General features: G+C 67.8%; 3 protein-coding genes across 6 annotated transcripts in view; 2 read left to right on the top strand and 1 right to left on the bottom strand.

The window, feature by feature from the left end:
- Nucleotides 1–17196, bottom strand: part of HAUS7 (HAUS augmin-like complex, subunit 7) — a 46653-nt gene that overhangs the window by 27040 nt on the left and 2417 nt on the right. The gene's annotated exons all lie outside the window — the stretch shown is intronic.
- BGN (biglycan) lies at nucleotides 695–11552 on the top strand. 2 transcript variants are annotated; one of them, XM_012734488.1, is made up of 8 exons: nucleotides 695–817; nucleotides 7424–7673; nucleotides 7892–8004; nucleotides 8399–8612; nucleotides 9046–9156; nucleotides 9301–9394; nucleotides 9472–9610; nucleotides 10600–11552. In XM_012734488.1, exons 2-8 carry the CDS (start codon nucleotides 7433–7435, stop codon nucleotides 10795–10797), a joined length of 1110 nt encoding a protein of 369 aa, XP_012589942.1. In that variant the 5' UTR covers nucleotides 695–817; nucleotides 7424–7432; the 3' UTR covers nucleotides 10798–11552. The 2 variants fall into 2 exon arrangements, with proteins under 2 accessions (XP_012589942.1, XP_004695265.1); XM_004695208.2 differs by lacking the exon at nucleotides 695–817 and having other exon boundaries at nucleotides 7194–7673.
- The window catches only part of ATP2B3 (ATPase, Ca++ transporting, plasma membrane 3), a 48425-nt gene continuing 47815 nt past the window's right edge, over nucleotides 16587–17196 (top strand). For all 3 annotated transcript variants that reach the window (XM_012734487.1, XM_004695209.2, XM_012734485.1), the window contains exon 1: nucleotides 16587–16801. The gene's annotated coding sequence lies outside the window, so the exon portion shown is untranslated. The remainder of the gene's footprint in view (nucleotides 16802–17196) is intronic.

Raw genomic sequence — 17196 nt, forward strand, 5'->3', positions numbered from 1 at the left:
CGGCTAGGGAGCCCCCAGAACCTGGCCCGCTCCCGCCAGCCCCAGTGTGCTCAGCACAGGGGAGATCACAGTGGCAGGACCTCTCGCCCTTCTCAAGAAGAAAAGATGGCTGGGTGGGTGGGGTGGCCCTGCGCCCCGAGCCTCACTGCCCGTCCAGCTGCCGGCCTGGCCCCAAGAGCCACCTCCCGCTCGGCCGAGGTTCTGGGCGGGCTCAGGACAGAGCTCCAGGAACCGCTCCCCAGACTAGCCACCCCGAATGGAGGCCGCCCCCCATCTTCCTTCCATTTCGCCTCCTCTCCTCCCTCTGCCTGGCCCATGGCCAGCAAGCCAGTCCCCGCCCCCTCTGGGCCTCAGTGTCCCCATCTGGGCAGTGGAAAGTTTGACTCCAAGGCTGGGCCTGCCCAGAGACGCCAGGGGGCCTGGTATGAGTGGGAGCGAGCGTGTCCATTCGCTGCGTGTCCCAAGGGGGGGCCTGGGGTGGTGAGGGGGCTCTGGGGGCCCCGGGAGGAAGGGGCTTCTAGCCTTGCTGTCTACAAGAAAATTGTTCCCTTTGAAGCATTCGGGGGGGCGAGAAGCCCCTCCTCTCCCTCCCTCCCTCCCTCCCTCCTTCCTCCGCCCTCCTCTCACCCCACCAGCCCCCCCTCCTTCCCCTCCCGCCCCTCCCGGCAGCCAGCCCTAGCCTCCCTCCTGCCTGCTCGTCTCCCTCTCTCTGCAAACTGCTCTGGAGTGAGCGGCTGTTCTCAGAGGCCCCGACGGCCAGGACCTGCCGACGCCCCAGCCTGCCCGCAGCCGCTGTGCCGGCCGCTCCCCTCCGCAGGTATGGCCTGCACGCCAGCCCCACGCTGCCCCTGCGGGCCTCCCGCTGCCTGCCCGACTCCGTGGCCGCCCCATGCTGGGGCTGCCCGGCACTGCCTGGCCCTGCTGCCCGCTCCGCCCCAGCTTCCCTGGTGCGCTGCGCCTCCTCCACCCCGGCGCCCTGGCCCCTTTCCCGCCCCTTCTGCCCTCCCAGCACCTTCTCTCCCCGCTTCCCTCTCCGCTGACCGCTGACCCAACCCAGCAACTTTCTCTGCTCCAGCTACCTCCCTCTCCAACTCTCCCTTGGGGTTCTCAGGCAGCAATGCCACCCCAGACGCGCCCCGCCAGCCCGGCTCTGCGTGGGTGACCAGCAGGGTGCAGGAGGGCCTCGGGCTCCCTGCTGAGCTCGGGCCAGGCGGCACCCCCACTGAGGAGACGGGCTCCCACAGCGCAGGCCCCCTGGCCAGACTTTCCTGCAGGCCACTGCCTGCCTCTACCACCCCCGCGAGGCGGGTTGTGGGGCCCGGCCGTGAGGCGGCCTGCTGGGTTGCTCTCCTCTCGCCCCTTGGGCTGGGACTCAGGAGGGAGAAAACCGGCCTGGGCAGTGTGCAGACCACGTACACGCCATGCCCCAGGCCCTCTTCCAAGCTGGGACACTGGGCCTCAGAATGGGCACCTTTGGGTGGGTGGGGTTCAAGAGCAAGCTGAAAAATTCCCTGTCCTTCAAAGGTAGTCCCCCAGGGGTGGGTGAGATGTCGCTGGAATAGAGACAGCACCCCCCCCCCGCCCTTGGGGGAGGGGCGTCCCCCCCTCTCCTTTGTGCAGGATCTGCTCACATCTCACGGCAGAGGTCAGGGCAGAGCTGGGCCAGGGCCTGGGCTCCTGGCAGCCCACCCTGGCTGCTGACCTCCCAGGGGACCCTTGAGGGCACACGGCGCGGTCGACTGCACCGTGTAGGCCAGAGTGAACCCGGGCTGCTCAGCTGCGGAGATGGCATGCTCGCGCTGAGGGCCCCACACGCGCTCCGGGGAGCGAGGGCCAACGGGCTCCCTGGGTGTCGGGGCGTGCGGATAGGAGTGTCCCGGGGGGCACTGGCGCCATGAGGGCTGTGAGTGGGGCAGGGCGGCCCGGGGCGGGCTGGGGAGGCTGCTCGTGTCGCACGCACGGCGGCTCCTCTGCCCCTCGCACAGCCCTGGCGCCAGCTCCATCCACTGGGGGCTGGTTGAGACTGAGACGAGCTGGGGGTACTTGGGCCACCCTGGGTGCCAGGAAAGAAGGTCTGGGCCTCTGAAGCCAGGGGCGAGGCTTCTTCAGGAGAAGGTGTGCCCCAAGGCACTGTGCAGCTGCCAGTGCCTGTGACCCCGGGGCAGGCGAAGGCCCCTTCTTATGGAAGCAGCCTGGGGGCGGCTCCTGAGCGAGTGTGGGGAGCCTTGAGGGCAGGACGGTGAGGAAAAGCAGCAGGCGCAGACAGGGGGCCGAGGAGGAGGAGGGCTCTGCGGTGGGGCGCCAGCCAGCTGCCGGCCCAGGCACAGCAGACACCAAGCGCCTGCTCATGCGCCCCGCCCCGGAGGCCTATGCACATGGGGTGTCGGGGCCCAGCCCTGGGCTGATGGGTCTGGCGGTAGGCACTTCTGGGCACGCGCATTCAGGGTGCTGAGCCTAGGCGTAAGCTAGGTAAGCTCGGCGCATGGGCCAAGGGTTCGCTCCATGGCACTGGAGGCCGTGGAGGTCATGAAGGGGCAGGAGAGGAGGGAGGTGCTCCCCTCTGGAGTCTCTCAAGCAGACCCACACTGTCCCTTCCAGCTCAGCCTCCAGTCAGCACAGCAGAGCCTGCCAGAGCGGCCTGCACAGCCTAGCAAGGGGCTGCCTTCCTCGGCGGCCGCCCTTCCCGCCCGCCCCTGCGCTCCGGAGGAGCCGAGGAGGTGTCCCGGCACCAGCCAGCCCCCCGCCCCTGCGGACTTGGCACCAGATGGACACCCCCAGGATTCCCCTCAGACTCCCAACAGATGCCCCACAGCCTGTCACTGGTCCATTTGTCCTGCAGGTGGGGTCTCTTCCTACCGGGACGCCTTCCCTTCCTCGCCTAGCCCCACACCCCTAGTCGTGAGGACACTCTCCCCACCCAGCATGACCCTCGCCAGCTCTCCCTCATCCTCTTCGCAGACAGCGAGAGTCTGGGCTTAAGCTGTTGGGCCTCCTGGTCACCCAGGACTGGGTTCGGGTTGGATGAGGTCTAGGGGTGGCACAGCTCTCCTGAGGCGCCTGCCGTCAGCGCTGGGTATAAGGTGGGCTCGAGCGCCCTCTGGAGGCACACGGAGCAGGATCCTGCCAGGGCTGCCCTCCCAGTTCCCATGGGCTGCCCACGCCAGGGCCCTCCTCTCCCTCACACACTGCGGTCACCCACAGAGCCCTTTCTGTAAATCCCATCCTAGAGGGCCAGCGCGCTGGGGCCTAGGGAGGCAGGATGGGCATCTGCTCGCTCAGCCCTGCCCTGGACCTCAGGCCCACTGCCTGCAGTCAGGCCCTTCTCTAGCCTTCCGGAAGCGGCTTCTCGGGGCTCCCTGGGGTGGTGGGCCTGGGCCCTTTGGTCACCTTTCCTGCAGGAGGGGCTGGGGGGTCATCTCCCCAGGTTCCTGGAGAGCACCCCTTTCTGCTACCTCGAGCCCACAGCGCAAGGGCCCCTGGGGCGTCCTTGGCTCCCTGGGAGTTCCTGAAACCCCACCCCGATGGCCCTTCCCTCTCTGCTCTAGGTGGGTGGCCACGAGGGTACTTTCTGGTCCAGGGCGCATCAGCTCCGCTGGACACTGCAGAACACGAGACCCTGCTGCCTCCTGGCAGCTGACAGGCAGCAGGCCTCGCTTACCTGCGCCCTTTGGGGACACGTTCCTCAGGTTTACCCAGCCTTCTTGCACCCTGCTCTCCACACGGCCCCCAAAAGCCAAGCTACAGAAACCCTGGGCCTGGCTCAGCTGAAGGACGAGGGCAGCCATCCGCCTGCACCCGGTGTGGCCAAAGGGGCCACAGCAAGCAGAGGCTCCAGTAGCTGCAGAACTGAGAAGTGGGGGACAGAGGTGGGGCTGCGGGGCCCCACAGCCCTGTCCCAGGAGGCAGGCAGCTGACGCCTGTGGCCCACCGGTCCCGGCTGGCAATAAAGAACGAGGACCTGGCACGCAGCCCTGGCCCCTGAACTGGTAGGGGAGGGCTGGAGCCCCACTCCCATCACCACAGCCAAGCCCCTTGGGAAAGCCTGAGAGGGCACGAGGGGAGCGGCGTCGGGCGGGGGCGCTGCGAGCCAACGAGGACGTTACCCTGCAGGACCGGTCACTTGCCGGGGCCCAGACTGCTCGGGGCCTGGGCCTGGCAGGGTGGTGGTGTCTGCAGGCGGCTCCCTCTGAGACAAGCGGAGCAGCGGGCGGGGCCTGGTGGGTGTGCGGGCCCAGGGCCGGCGGGGAGTTACTGATGGCAGCGGCCTCAGTTTCCCCATTCATGAAGTGGTACAGGTGGTGCTTCCTTGTGATGGCTGTGGTTCCGGAGACGGGCAGGGGCTACGTGAGCAAGCACCTGAGTGCCTGTCCTGCCGCTGCGCAGTTGACCCTCCCCTCCCTTGGGCGAACATGGCAAGCAAGCTCAGGCTCCTGCAGTGGGACAGAGGGCACACAGGAAGCCAGGCCCCTCGGGGCAGAAGGCCAGCAGTTGACCCTGCTCCCAGGGCGGGGGCGGGGCGGGTGGCTGCACCTCTCGGCTGTGAGGAGAGAGCGGGCCTGGCCAGCACCCAGCCGCCTCGGCAGTGCTCAAGTGTCAGCCCTTGACACCCGCAGGCTGGTTCTCCGCAGCCTTCCGTGCCTGCATTCAGTGTACCCCAGCTCTGCACAGCCACCCCAGTGCAGTGGGGTGAACTTCAGCGCGGGGGAACTTCCCTGGCTCCCCTGAGGCCTGGCAGGTCTGCTGAAGCAATGGCAGGGGACGCAGGGGGGCTGGTGGGCATGCAGACAGGCAGGGCCCGGGGTCCACCCCCTGCCAAAACCAGTCCCCCCTGCCACATTCGGGCTTCAACAGACCCATGGGTGGCCCACGTCCTCACACTGCTTGACTGGCCAGTGTAGGCCTGGCCCCTCAGGAGAAGCAGCAGTGGCTGGCATCAGCCTGGCACTGACCTACCTGGCGGGCAGTGCCCCTGCCCCCGCCCCCAAGTTGGGCCCAGCAGCCTTTGGCAGACAGAGGGGGCATCCTGAAGTGCCAGTGCCCCAGCGGTGCTGGCTGGGAGGTGGTGAAGCGTGAAAGCAGTTGGGTGGCTCGCCGTGGCCTGGCCTGAATGTCTGGCACGGCCCCTCCGTGTTCGCGGAGGCTGCCAGACGTCCTGTCTGGCCGCGGTCTGGAGCCCGCCACCAAGCGCTGTGCCGGCTTCCAGGGCAGACAAGGAGTGCGCTGTTGGGCGTAGGCGCCGGGCAGCCCAGCCTCGTTCTCCTCACACCTCACCTCTCCCCTTGGCTCCAGAGGAGAGTCCAGCTGCGCACAGCACCCTTTGATGAGGTTTGAGGGCCTCCCTCAAGCCCCTGGGGACACATCCTCACACACTGATGGCAGAAAACTGAGGCCCAGAGGTCCTGGTCGCCAGGGACTGGCCGCAGTGGCCGCCTGATTCCCGAGCCCGGCCCTGCCTGCCTGTGAGTGCAGGTGGGCCTGGGGGCGGGGCCAGGCTGAAGGTGCCTCGAGCTCTGCACAGCCCCCGGCCACCACCACCCTCCTCAGCACCCCCCGCTGGGGCCCGTCTCTGGCTGAGTCCCTGGCTTTCACTTCCTTAAACGGGTAAGGATTGTGCGCGACCAGGCAGCCTTTCTCCTGGTCTCAAGCTTCCTCCTGCGGGGTCTCTCGCCTCCAACGCCCCTCGAAGATCCTGACCAGAACTGAGTCTCTAACCAGCCTCTCCCAACCCATCTTGCTCTCCTGCCTTCACCCCCCCCTCGGTCCGAACACAGAGCTGGCAGGCCTGGCACACTCGGGGGAAGGGGCAGAGGCTGCCCAGGTAGGCCAACATGGGCTGCCCTGCACTGCACCCAGGCCTTTTGGGGTCCAGCCTGGGTTGATTGGACCTGGGCTGTGTTCGTGAGTTCTTGAGGCTTGACCCAAACAGGGAGGCTGGGTGTACCCCAGCCGGGAGACTCCCCGTGACCCGGGGCTCTGAGCCACCTCCAACTCTGCATTCTGAAGAAACAGCCAGTCCTAGGGTCCGCCTGTCACAGGGCTGTGGGGGTTACTTTTTGAACTGAGGCAAGCAGAAGCTTCTGTCCCTGAGGGCTGTGGGCTTGGGGGGCTGTTGGGGCCTGCAGGCCGCTCTGGGGTTGTCTCCGAAGCGGAGCCCATGGCCTATCCCTGCCCAGCATGCCCCAGCTCTGCCCCTGAGGGCCATGGGAGCTGGGGGCAGGTGGTGAGCAGCCCAGTCAGGGCAGGCCTGAGGGGTGTGGAGGGGGGCCGCTCAGGAGCTCCTGGGAGCCCTAGGTCTGGGTTGTTGAGTGCTGGCTCGGTGGTGTTCTCGCCCCCTCCACCCCACTGTACGTCGTGAAGCAACAGCCAGGGCCACGCTGTTTGTGAGCTGCTGCAGGGCCCCTGCCATGTAGCCAGCGTCAGGCTGAGGTTCACCCTGCTCCTTGAAGCCCCGCCACGCAGCCCATCACCAGCCAAGGCGGCCCCTGCTCAGACACGCTGGGGCCACTCGGCCCCTTAGCCGGAGGCAGGGGCAGGCGCAGTGTTCATGTTTGGCAGATGAGAACGCACCCTGGCCTCCCTGGGAAAGCGGGAGGTGCAGTGGGGGCAGCGGCCTGGCGTCTCTGTCTCGCACTTTCTGCAGTGGGAGCCTGCATCTTCCACCAGATGTGGGCGCGGGGCAGGCTCAGGCAGGGAAACTCCCCTCCCCCAATTCTGCTGCCCAGCCTGGGGGCCTCCAGACAAGTCTGACCCTGCCCCGCCACCCTGGCAGCCGCCTCTCCCCTTGGGGGGCCACTCCGGGGGCTGGACCATGGGCAGAAGGAGGGGGTACAGATGGGGAGCCCTGGGCTCTGCGCGCAGAGGTGGGCAGATGAGGCAGTGGGGGCCCTCAGCCCAGCACGTCCTGGGGGTAGCCCTCTCTTTCTCGACTCTGCTGGCCTGGCCCTGTGCCATGGCCTGTCCACTTTCTTAGAGAAGCCTGGGCGCACTGCCGGGGGTGCCTGGCAGAAGGGAAGAGGCGCCAGCTCTTGCACACTGCGCCCACGGGACTGAGCCGTCTGTGCCCACACGCCCGAATGCTCTAAAGCCCGGGAGGGCCAACAGTTGGCTTCCATGTCCACGGCCTCCCGCGCCTCCCTGACCCCGCCCCCAGGAGCCTCTGAGCTGACGCAGTGCGCCTGCGCTGTGCTAGCGCGACTCGGTGACTGGGAAGCCACGGCGGGCGGGCGCACTGGGAGCCCGGGGAGAGGAGGACAGCACCCCGTCCTGCGTGCTCACACCCTCTCCCCATCGCCGACCATCCTGCCGCCCCAGGCCTGGCCGAGGACCGAGAATTGCGCTGCCGACGTGCAGGCCCGGCGTTGGGTGGGGGGAGGACGGTGCCGCCGCCGGACGCCCCTCACACTGCCCTGCCCTGGCCTCGCAGACAGCCGCCATGTGGCCCCTGTGGTGCCTCGCGTCCCTGCTGGCCCTGAGCCAGCCGCTGCCCTTTGAGCAGAAGGGCTTCTGGGACTTCTCCCTGGACGACGCGCTGCCCATGATGAACGATGAGGAGGCTTCCGGCGCCGGCACGACCTCGGGCGCCCCGGACCTGGACTCGTTCACGCCCACCTTCAGTGCCGTGTGTCCCTTCGGCTGCCACTGCCACCTGCGCGTGGTGCAGTGCTCAGACCTGGGTCAGTGCCGGCCGGGGCCGGGCGCAGGGCGCTGTCTGCCCGGGGTGCGCCTGGCAGGGTGGGCAGGGAGGGGCAGGGGGTGGTCGGCTTGCGGGGGGTGGGGCGCAGAGCCCCTGCGCCAATCCCGGAGCTTCCGCGCCTCAGTGGCGGAGCCCTGGGCGCCGGCGGCCCTGGCCCGCGGCGGGCCGGGGCCCAGGCAGTGACAGCGGCACCCCCAGGTCTGAAGGCTGTGCCCAAGGAGATCTCGCCCGACACCACGCTGCTGGACCTGCAGAACAACGAGATCTCCGAGCTGCGCCGGGATGACTTTCAAGGCCTCCAGCGCCTCTACGTAAGTTCTGGTGCCAGGGGCGGTGTGCCGCTGGGGTGCTGCGTCCAGGTGGGTGTGAGTGGCACAGCGCTGCGGCGCGTGTGGGAGGCGGCGGGAGCATGTTGGCAGAGGTGCCCTGAGTCCCTCGTCCCACGCGAGGCTTCAGCACAGGGCCACGCAGCCCACTCCCCTTCCGGCCCCACGCGTCAGTCAGCTGGTTGGTTCCTTGCAGCAGCACAAGAAGAGATTTCCTTGTGGCCAGGGTGCCAGTGGGGGACCCGGCAGGCACAGGCTGTGCCAGGCACAGGGCAGGTGCTGCCTGTCCGCTTGGTCCATGCGCAGTCCTACTGGGGCAGGAGGGGAGGGCGGGGCGGGGGTGGCAGCGGGGCTCCAGCTGGCGCCCACCCGGCTGCAGGCTCTGGTCCTGGTGAACAACAAGATCTCCAAGATCCACGAGAAGGCCTTCAGCCCCCTGCGCAAGCTGCAGAAGCTGTACATCTCTAAGAACCACCTGGTGGAGATCCCGCCCAACCTGCCCAGCTCCCTGGTGGAGCTGCGCGTCCACGACAACCGCATCCGCAAGGTGCCCAAGGGCGTGTTCAGCGGCCTGCGCAACATGAACTGCATCGGTGAGTGCCCCCGCGGCGGAACATTCTGGAGGGCCGCATGGAACATTCTCCAGGGCCGTGCGCACAACACTTAGCTGAGAAACTGGACGATGGCATTAAAGGGGCAGTTCAAGGGTCCTTTGAAACAAGTGCAAAGGGTCGTTTCTCAGGCGCCCTCCTGACACTCGGGCACTCCGGCCAGTGCGAGGGCAGGGAAGAGGCCAGAGCAGCCAGGCAGCTGGCGGGGCGTCTCACCTTGAACCTGGCTCCCTCCCTCTCCTCCTGCTCCCCCGCACCCCATGCCGGGGGCCCTTGGGGGCTAGTTGTCTTGAGCTGAGCAGGAGGGAGCTTGCAGTAGCCCAGCATGAGGTTTTCAGGAGCTGGTGGGGGCCAGGGGCCTGACAGGTGTGTGGGGAGCACCCCCCCAGCTCCTAGCTGAGGGCCTCTCTCCTAGAGATGGGCGGGAACCCCCTGGAGAACAGTGGCTTTGAACCTGGAGCCTTTGATGGGCTGAAGCTCAACTACCTGCGCATCTCGGAGGCCAAGCTCACTGGCGTCCCCAAAGGTAGGAAACTGCCTTCCTGCTGGGGCAGGCCAGCTGGGCCATGCCCCGGGGGAGCTGGGCAGCCGGGTGCACCTGGCCTCCCCGGGGAGGGCTTCGGCAGCCCCTGGCCGCCCCCATGACCCCAGCCTGGGCCTTTCTGCGCAGACCTCCCGGAGACCCTGAATGAGCTGCATCTGGACCACAACAAGATCCAGGCCATCGAGCTAGAGGACCTGCTGCGCTACTCCAGGCTTTCCAGGTGCGCGGGACTGGGGTGCTGGCCCCGCCCCCAGCTTTTCTCCAGGGGCCTCACTCCCTCTCCTTGTCCCCACTCAGGCTGGGTCTGGGCCATAACCAGATCCGCATGATCGAGAACGGAAGCCTGAGCTTCTTGCCCACCCTGCGGGAGCTGCACTTGGACAACAACAAACTGTCCAGGGTGCCGGCCGGCCTTCCGGACCTCAAGCTCCTGCAGGTGAGAGAGGCCGCCCCAGGCCGGATCCCCCGGGGTTGGGGCAGGAGAGCAGCCTTGTGTTCCTGCTTTGGTGCGTGCCCAGGTGCAGTGTGGCCGGGACCACATGAGCTGGTTTGCAAAGAAGCCCGTCAGCCCGAGCCCCCTCCAGGCTGAGGAAGAGGAGGGGGAGCAGGTTCTGCTGGCCGGGCAGTGAGGAGGGCAGAGGACAAGTGGACAGGGCCTGCAGGGCTGAGCAGACAGGCCTGGGAGGTCAGGGGACAGTCAGGGCAGGGGCACGCAGAATTGTGCCAAGACTGACACAGCCCAAGGGCAGGAGGTAGATTAATGCGGTTGGGGCACAGGGCCTGGCTCACTACCCCCACGCCCCCACCCCGCCCCGGGGCTGTGTCAGAGGCTCCTGGCCCTGGGTTGCTGTCCCATCGTATGGGTGAAATTGGCCTTCCCTGGCCAGGCTCTGGGCCTCAGTCTCTTCCTTAGCTCCCTCCTAAGGAGGAGAACCGCCACCCTCTGCACTGTGGGCCACCCACCCAGGCTGGGCTGAGTGCGCCCTCTAGCGGCCTGTGCGCTCTCCACCTCTAGAGGGCGCTATCGCAGTCTGCGGGCTTCTGTTCCCTGGGATCCCTACACACCCAGGCTCGCTGCGCCTGCCCCTTGCTCCTCCCTTCTAAGCTGCGGGACCCAGAGAAAGGGCAGGGACTCAGGCAGGCTTTGGTCCCTGGTGCCACAAGCACTTCCCCCGCGCCTGCCTAGGCCCTTCCTGCGGGTCGCTGGTCACACACCAGCGCCTCGTCCTGCCCAACTCCCGTCTGATAAGATACCCAAGACCCACCCCCACCCAGTGGGAGCGTCATGTCCTGCCCCTGAGGAGGCGCCGGGAGCTGGAGGCTCAGCCTTCTGCCCTCCCTTTGCACCTGCACCGGGACAGACTGTGGAGGACCCGAGGGGGGACTGGGCCCCGCCACTGAGCCCAGGCCCCCACTCTGCCCCAGGTGGTGTATCTACACGCCAACAACATCACCAAGGTGGGCGTCAACGACTTCTGCCCCGTGGGCTTCGGGGTGAAGCGGGCCTACTACAACGGCATCAGCCTCTTCAACAACCCCGTCCCGTACTGGGAGGTGCAGCCGGCCACCTTCCGCTGCGTCACCGACCGCCTGGCCATCCAGTTCGGCAACTACAAAAAGTAGAGGCGGCAGCAGCAGCCTGGCCGCCCGGGTGGGACCTCTGGGGGCCGAGCGGGAGGGGAGCCCCAGCGCGAGCACACCCGACCCAGCCCCACCCTCGCTCCTGAGCCCTCACTGCCCTGGCTCCCGAGTGTGGGATGGGGAGCTGCCCCAGCCCACTCATCGGAGCCCCTCAGATGTACCCCTCAAGCCGTTCTTCCCATTCACCCCAAACCAAACTGTCCCAGGCGCCAGCACGAGGGCAATGGCCCACGAGTCTGGGACACAGGTAGCCGTGAGTCAGGCCGAGCCCAGGCCCCGCCCGCCTCAGTGCTCAGGTCCCACCGGCCTCCTGCTCACTTGCTACCCTTGGCCCCCCGCGTCCCCAGGCCAGCCGCCTCACTGCACAGAGTGGGCAGGCCTCGCCCGCTGCTCTCCCTCTCGCCCTCACCTCCGGACCCTCAGCCTGGCCCCTATGCAGCCCGTGCCCAGACAAGCCAGGAGGAGGCCGTTGGCCCCAGACCAGCCCAGACCTTGGCCCCGCACCCAGAGGGCCCTGGAGCAGTGGCACGACCGCAGGACTGGGGCCTGGACTCGCTCGCCACCTCTGTGCCCCACGCCCAAGCCTGTGAGCCCCAGCACGGCTGCTCTTGGCCCGCCTCACCCCACAGCTAGGCCGCCTTCGTGCGCGCACGGGCCAGGCAGGGATCAAGCAGCCCTCGGTGGGGCTGCTTCGGAGGCTACCGCTGTCCTTCGATTAAAGAAGCGCTGAGCATGCAGCTGTGTGTGCCTCTGTCGGGAAGGCCCGGGCCGAGCAGTGGGGCGCCCAGGCTCTGCCTCTCCAGGTCCCCTCTCACTTGAGGCTCCCTCCTTACCCTCTCCCTGAAGAGGGAGTGCACAGTGCCCCAGGTCTGGGCCAGACCAGGAGGCCCCAGGCCAGCAGGCGGGAGGCTACAGGGCAGTCTCCTCCCTCCTTTCCAGGCCGTCTGTAGGAGGGGGCCCAAGGGAGCGTCCGCTCCCCCAGCACCTGCCACTGCAGAGCGCCGCTCAGGCCCACCCTGCGTGCGAGCCTTGAACTCTTAGGGCTCCATCCGGGCTGTGTCAGCACCAGGGGTGCACTCTCAGCCTGGCCCAGCTGGGTCCCCGGAGCCCCCTCCCGCTTTCTCGCACTCGCGAGACCAGGCACTAGCCTGAGGGCACAGGTCTGCCCGGAAAGGTGCCCCGGGAGGGCCTCTGCCTCAGGTATCAGGAGCCTGGGCTTCCCTGGCTGCCCCAGACATAGAGCAGGTGGGACCCTCTGAGAGTGCCAACCGAGAGGGCAGGAGCCCAGACACGCTGCGGCTGGCTGCCAGCACGCCCGCTCCGCGCCTTATGCCTAACCCAGCCCGGGGCAACCGGTGCCCCTCGGTTTGTCTCTGGGGCTGGGACGCCCAGTCGGTGGCGGCTGCTGACAGGTGAGCACTACCCACCCCACCGGCACCACAGCGTGGTTCTGAGCCGCACGCGCCGCAGCCGCGTCTCTGCAGAGCTGCGCAGGCTCAGGACAGTGGCATTGCTGGGGGCCAGGAGCCAGGGCCTTCGGCAAGTCCCCTGGCGTGGAGGGGTCAGGGCTCACAGCATAGGGGAGGCGTCCTGCCCAGACCGGATGCCGTGAGGGCCGGGCAGAGCCCTGGGAAAGCCTGTCTCCTGTCCCAGAACAGTAGATCAGAGACAACTCACCCCCTGCGCAAGTGCGTTGTGAACCGTTTCATGATGATGCCATGAAAATCGAGAAAGATGGAACTTTAGAGACAAGAACATGATCACCTCAAGGTTAACCCTGCCGGCCGCCTGCCCCCGTGTAACTTTCGTGTGCACCTGCTCCCAGGCGGGGCGAGCTTCCAGAGCCAGGGCCAGCCGGGTCGCAGGCAAACCCAGGGCACCAGGTTGGGAAGCTGCAAGGGCTGTGGCTGGCCCCGGGGTACGACACTGCCTGACTGTGGGCCATGCAGGAGAGGGCAGGGGAGCCCTGCACTGGGGCCGACGGGTCTTAGGGCTAGTGGAAGAGAGTGGGCCCCTGGGTCTGTGGCAGGCTGGTGAGGGGGTCTGGGTGCAGTGGGGGTGGACGGTGAGCCCAAGGGCGCCCTGGGTGGGCGCAGAAATGAATGTCCCGTGAAAGGCGTCGCAGCCGGGGAGCAGCCCCGAGCCGCACGGACGGGGGTGGGGGCCATTTCGGAGTACTGCAGCCGGTCAGGTGCCTTCTGGAGGTGACGGGCCCAGCTGGAGCCCAAGCCAAAGCCGCTCCGGTTTAGACAAGTCGGAGCTTGTTGGAGGGGCAGCTGGCCAGGGTTCTGATGGCATCCGAGGCACAGCCCCTCCTCGGGGGCCCGCAGGCCCAGTGGGGGCTGGGCCAGGCAGGGGCGCAGGGAGAAACCAAGTCGTCCATGCTCTGGACAGGGCTCTCAGGCTGCCAGGGCAGGGGAAGAGTGCCCAGGAGCTGAGCTGGCCCGCAGGCCAGTGGGCTGGCAAGAGTGCCACTCTGAGGGCCACAGCCAGCCCCAAGCATGAGGAGGACACTGGCCTTCCAGAGCCTCCGGGGGTGGACTGAGCCCCTGGGAGCCGGCGGGAGGGGTGTGCAGCGCTCGGCTCCAGGGAAGCCAGAGCTCCCAGGGCTGCGTGTGCCTCCGTGCCGGCGTCTGGGGGGCCTCACTCCCTCTAAAACCTCTGAGGGGCTCCCCTGGCCACTCCAGCTTCTGGGGGCTCCGAGTGTCCCTTGGCTTGTGACTTGTCACCTGCACCTCTGCCTCCATCGTGCCAGGGCCTCCTGGCCTGTCTGCTGTGGCATGACACCCCCGGCCCCTCTCTCCTCTCAGGACACTTCTCAGCCATCCCTCCAGGACAGATTAGGGGGCCCCCATTCTCAAGGCCCTTGAGCTCATCACCTTTGCAACCTCGCTGCAAGTAACCCCGTCCTACCTGCAGGGCGAGGGCTCGTGAGGCTCTGGGCATACTTCAGCCTGCCCCAGACTGCAGTGGCTGGAGCCCCCAAAGGCCTTGGGGGAGGTCTGTGACCTCAGCCAGGAAAGCATGGTCATGTGAAGGACAGAGGGGCCCAGAGCCCAGCCAGGGCCCTTGCGACTCAAGGCCAGGCTGAGGATTGCGTCCCCAGAGCAGACTGTGAGAGCCACTGCAGCCGGCCAGAGGGGCGGTGAGGGGGCCGCAGCTGCAGGGTCCTGGAGAAGAGGGGTGGTGGCAGTGGGGTGGCCGCCCGGAGGGAAGCGCAGGGAGGGGGGAGGAGGGCGCTGGGTCAGCAGGGAGGGAAAGTGAAGCCCTCCCACAGGTGCCCCTGGCACTGGGTGCAGGGTGGCCTCCTGGGCTGCCTGGGCTTCTTTGGCTTGAGAGTACCGCTGGGGGTGTCTGAACAGGGGCAGCTGGCAGGGAGCCATTGCCAGTGTGGGAGGTGGGAGTGGGCACAGCCGCAGTGGGGCGGGACAGGACAGGAGGAGGGGGAGGGTTGCAGAAGAGCAGGGAGTTCTCTCTAGCTTTCCCCCCACCCAGCAGAACTTTCTAGCATAGACCTCCCCCTTCAGCACCCCAGATAAGCTAGGGGCCCCTGACACTGGTGGTTGGCTTCCCCACTCCCGGGCCTGGGCCGCTCCTGTCAGCACCGGGACCGGGCTGAGGCCCGCTGTGCCAGGCCTAGGAAACGGGTTACTCCTGTCCATCGGCTGCTGGGGCTGCATCCCTGGGGCTGGTCCCCGGCCCTTTCATAAACCACACACCCCACTGCTCGCTGCTAGCGGCCTCAGCACAAGGCGAGGGCAGCCAACTTCCAGTGCGCTGCTCAGAGCAGGGGGGAGGGGGGAATCCCAGCCTGCCCCAGGCTCCTCCCTCAACTGGCTACCTCCCTGGTGTTCAAGGGTACCAGCAAGATGGGGAGCTGTGATGAGAGCAGGGCAAGGGGTGAGTGTCTCTCCCAACCAGCACCCTCAGGGGCAATATGTGTGCCCCACCAGAGAGACATTTGCACCCCTAAGGGGGCCTTCTTTCACGTCTTCGGCCACTCCCAGGGCGCACATGTCCGCCTCCCTGGCCCTCGACCCCCTATTCCTGCCCCCAAGCGTCTGCCTGAGAAGAGGCTGATGGGTAACTGAGGTGGAGCTAGTGACCAGGCACAGCCCTGTCAAGGAGCATCTGCTGCCACCACAGGACACTGGCCGACAGCTTGTCCCGGCCTCCTCTGGCTCCGGGACCTGGGCAAACCACCGGGCCAGTCCCCAGGAGCCTAGCACCCTTAGGAACGGAGGTGGGGGGCAGTGTCCATGGGGAGAGACGTCAATGGCTGCTGGTGGGTGTCCCACAGCTCACGACTGTTCTTCCCTCACAGGGGAGTGTGGGCTGGGAGCCCGGCCTGGCCATTTGCTCCAGTGGGGGTGTGGTGGCCCTTCGAGCATATGCCCAGGGTGGCCTGACGGCCAAGGGCCAGCGTGGTGGCAGTCAGCACCAGCTCACTCTCCCAGGGCAAACACCCAAAGGCAGCAGGGTGCGTGAGGAAGGGCGGCTATGTGGAAGAGCAGGCGCGGTGGGGCCTGAGGCGCGACCAGGTGGGAGTGGCTGGCACGTGTGACCGAGTGTCCAAGCGTGTGTGAGCTGTGAATGTGGCCTGAGCCACGGGACACGTAAGGCTGTGGTGAGCGTGCCCTCGAGGGAGCAGGCAGCGGCTGGCGTGTCAGCATGCTGCGTCCAAGCATGAGGTGAGCGTGTGTGAGCACGTGCCTGTCAGCATGCCTGTGTGCGTGGCATGCGTGTGTTCTTTAAGCGTGCACGTCAGCAGCTATGTCCCTTTGCGGGCCTACAGGCCTGTCACTGCGGCTCCTCCTCTAGGGCCCTTCGTGACCCCCAGCACCACCCTGCGTGGGGTGCTGGCCTCCCCACTCCCTGCTCTGTGGTCCTGCAGCCACCACGTGCCAGGCCTGGGCGTACTGCCAGGCCCTCGGGGGTGTGCCCGGGCCTCTTCCACAGTCACCTTTCTGGGCTCAGGGCTGATGCCCGCATGGGACCTGGCATTTCTCTCCTCTGGTGGCCGCTCCTGTGGCCCGCACTCTCACACCTCTGCTCGCTGCTCACGGACAGCCGCTGGCACCTGGGCACACATTTGCTTGGGTCTCTCTCAGACACGCCATGCATATTCCGGGTTTGGCCACTGCGCTGAGGAGTGAGCATGAGGGCGAGTGTGAGTGCGGGTGCGCGCTGCGCACGGCGGTGGCACGTGAGCGTGGCTGGCGTGCACGAGCGTGGGCCTGCGGAGCCATCGCTGTGCGGGCGCGGGCTGCCTTGCCCCAGAAGGGCTGGCTGCCTTTCATTGAGTGTCGTGTCGTGCCCCTCGCCATGGTGTGCCGGCGAGAAGCTTTGGGGTCAGTGACCTTGAGCACCTGAAAATTGCCCTTCCAGGCCCCTAGGACACTGGGGGGCAGGGGCCGGCTACAGGTCAGCAGTCAGCCCCTCAACCATCCGCTTGTGGGGGGGACAACCAGAGGCCAGGGATCCGGGGAGCGCCGCCCGCGCCCTGCCATTGCATTGGAGCTCTGAGCTCCCAGGTGCTAGCCTGCCCTCACCCCCCAGTTTCAGCGGCCCTACCCCCCTTGACCAGTTCCTTCTGGGCACTGGCTGACCAGGAAAGGTGGGCACCCGAGATGGGGGTAGGCGGCCACGCGCTAGCCCTGGCTCCGAGGCCGGGCCCCTGGCTGCCGCCTCCCTCCTCCCCCAGCTCCCTCCCCCCTCCCCTGCCTTGTCCCTCCCTCCGCGCTCAGAGCTGCGGCTGGAGAGAGCGAGCGCGCCGCGTCGCCCGCCACCGCCGGTGCGGAGCGTGGGGAGCAGTCGCCGCAGCCGCGTCCGCCCCCGGGGAGGGTCGCGCCCCGCGCATTCGACCAAGCCGCCCTGTGCCCGGGCCTTTCCGTCCTTGGGAGCAGATCGCTGCCCGCCACACGCTAGCCCGCAGCCAAGCGCTCGCCAGAGCCCAGGCCGCCGCGGCGGCCGTGCCCATGACCGGGTAAGTGGTGTCCGGGGCGCGCGGCGCCCCAGAGGTGGGCGCCGGCATGGACTGGGGCGGGTGGGGCGGCCGGCCGGCAGGTGGCACGGGCGGCAGGTGGGGGCTTGGGTCCGTCCCTGCCCGCAGCACCTGCCCCCACGCAGGGCCTGCGTGTCCTTGCCGCGCCACTGCCGCGCGTCACCCCGGGGCCCCGCACCCCGCACTCCGCACCCTGAGCCCCGCATCCCGCGCACGCGCATGGGCCTCTGGGGAGAAAGGCCGCGGGGGCTGCCGGTGGTCAGGCAGGGCAGGGGCGTCAGGCTGTGCAAAGCACCTGCCAGGAGCCGGGGCGGCCCCGCGCCCTCTCCCGGCGCAGCCCCACACGCGGTCTAAGAAACCCGCACACGGTTCCCACG

This window comes from Condylura cristata, unplaced genomic scaffold (assembly GCF_000260355.1).
Source record: "Condylura cristata isolate star-nosed mole 26May11 unplaced genomic scaffold, ConCri1.0 scaffold00057, whole genome shotgun sequence".
NCBI classification, from domain to species: domain Eukaryota; kingdom Metazoa; phylum Chordata; class Mammalia; order Eulipotyphla; family Talpidae; genus Condylura; species Condylura cristata.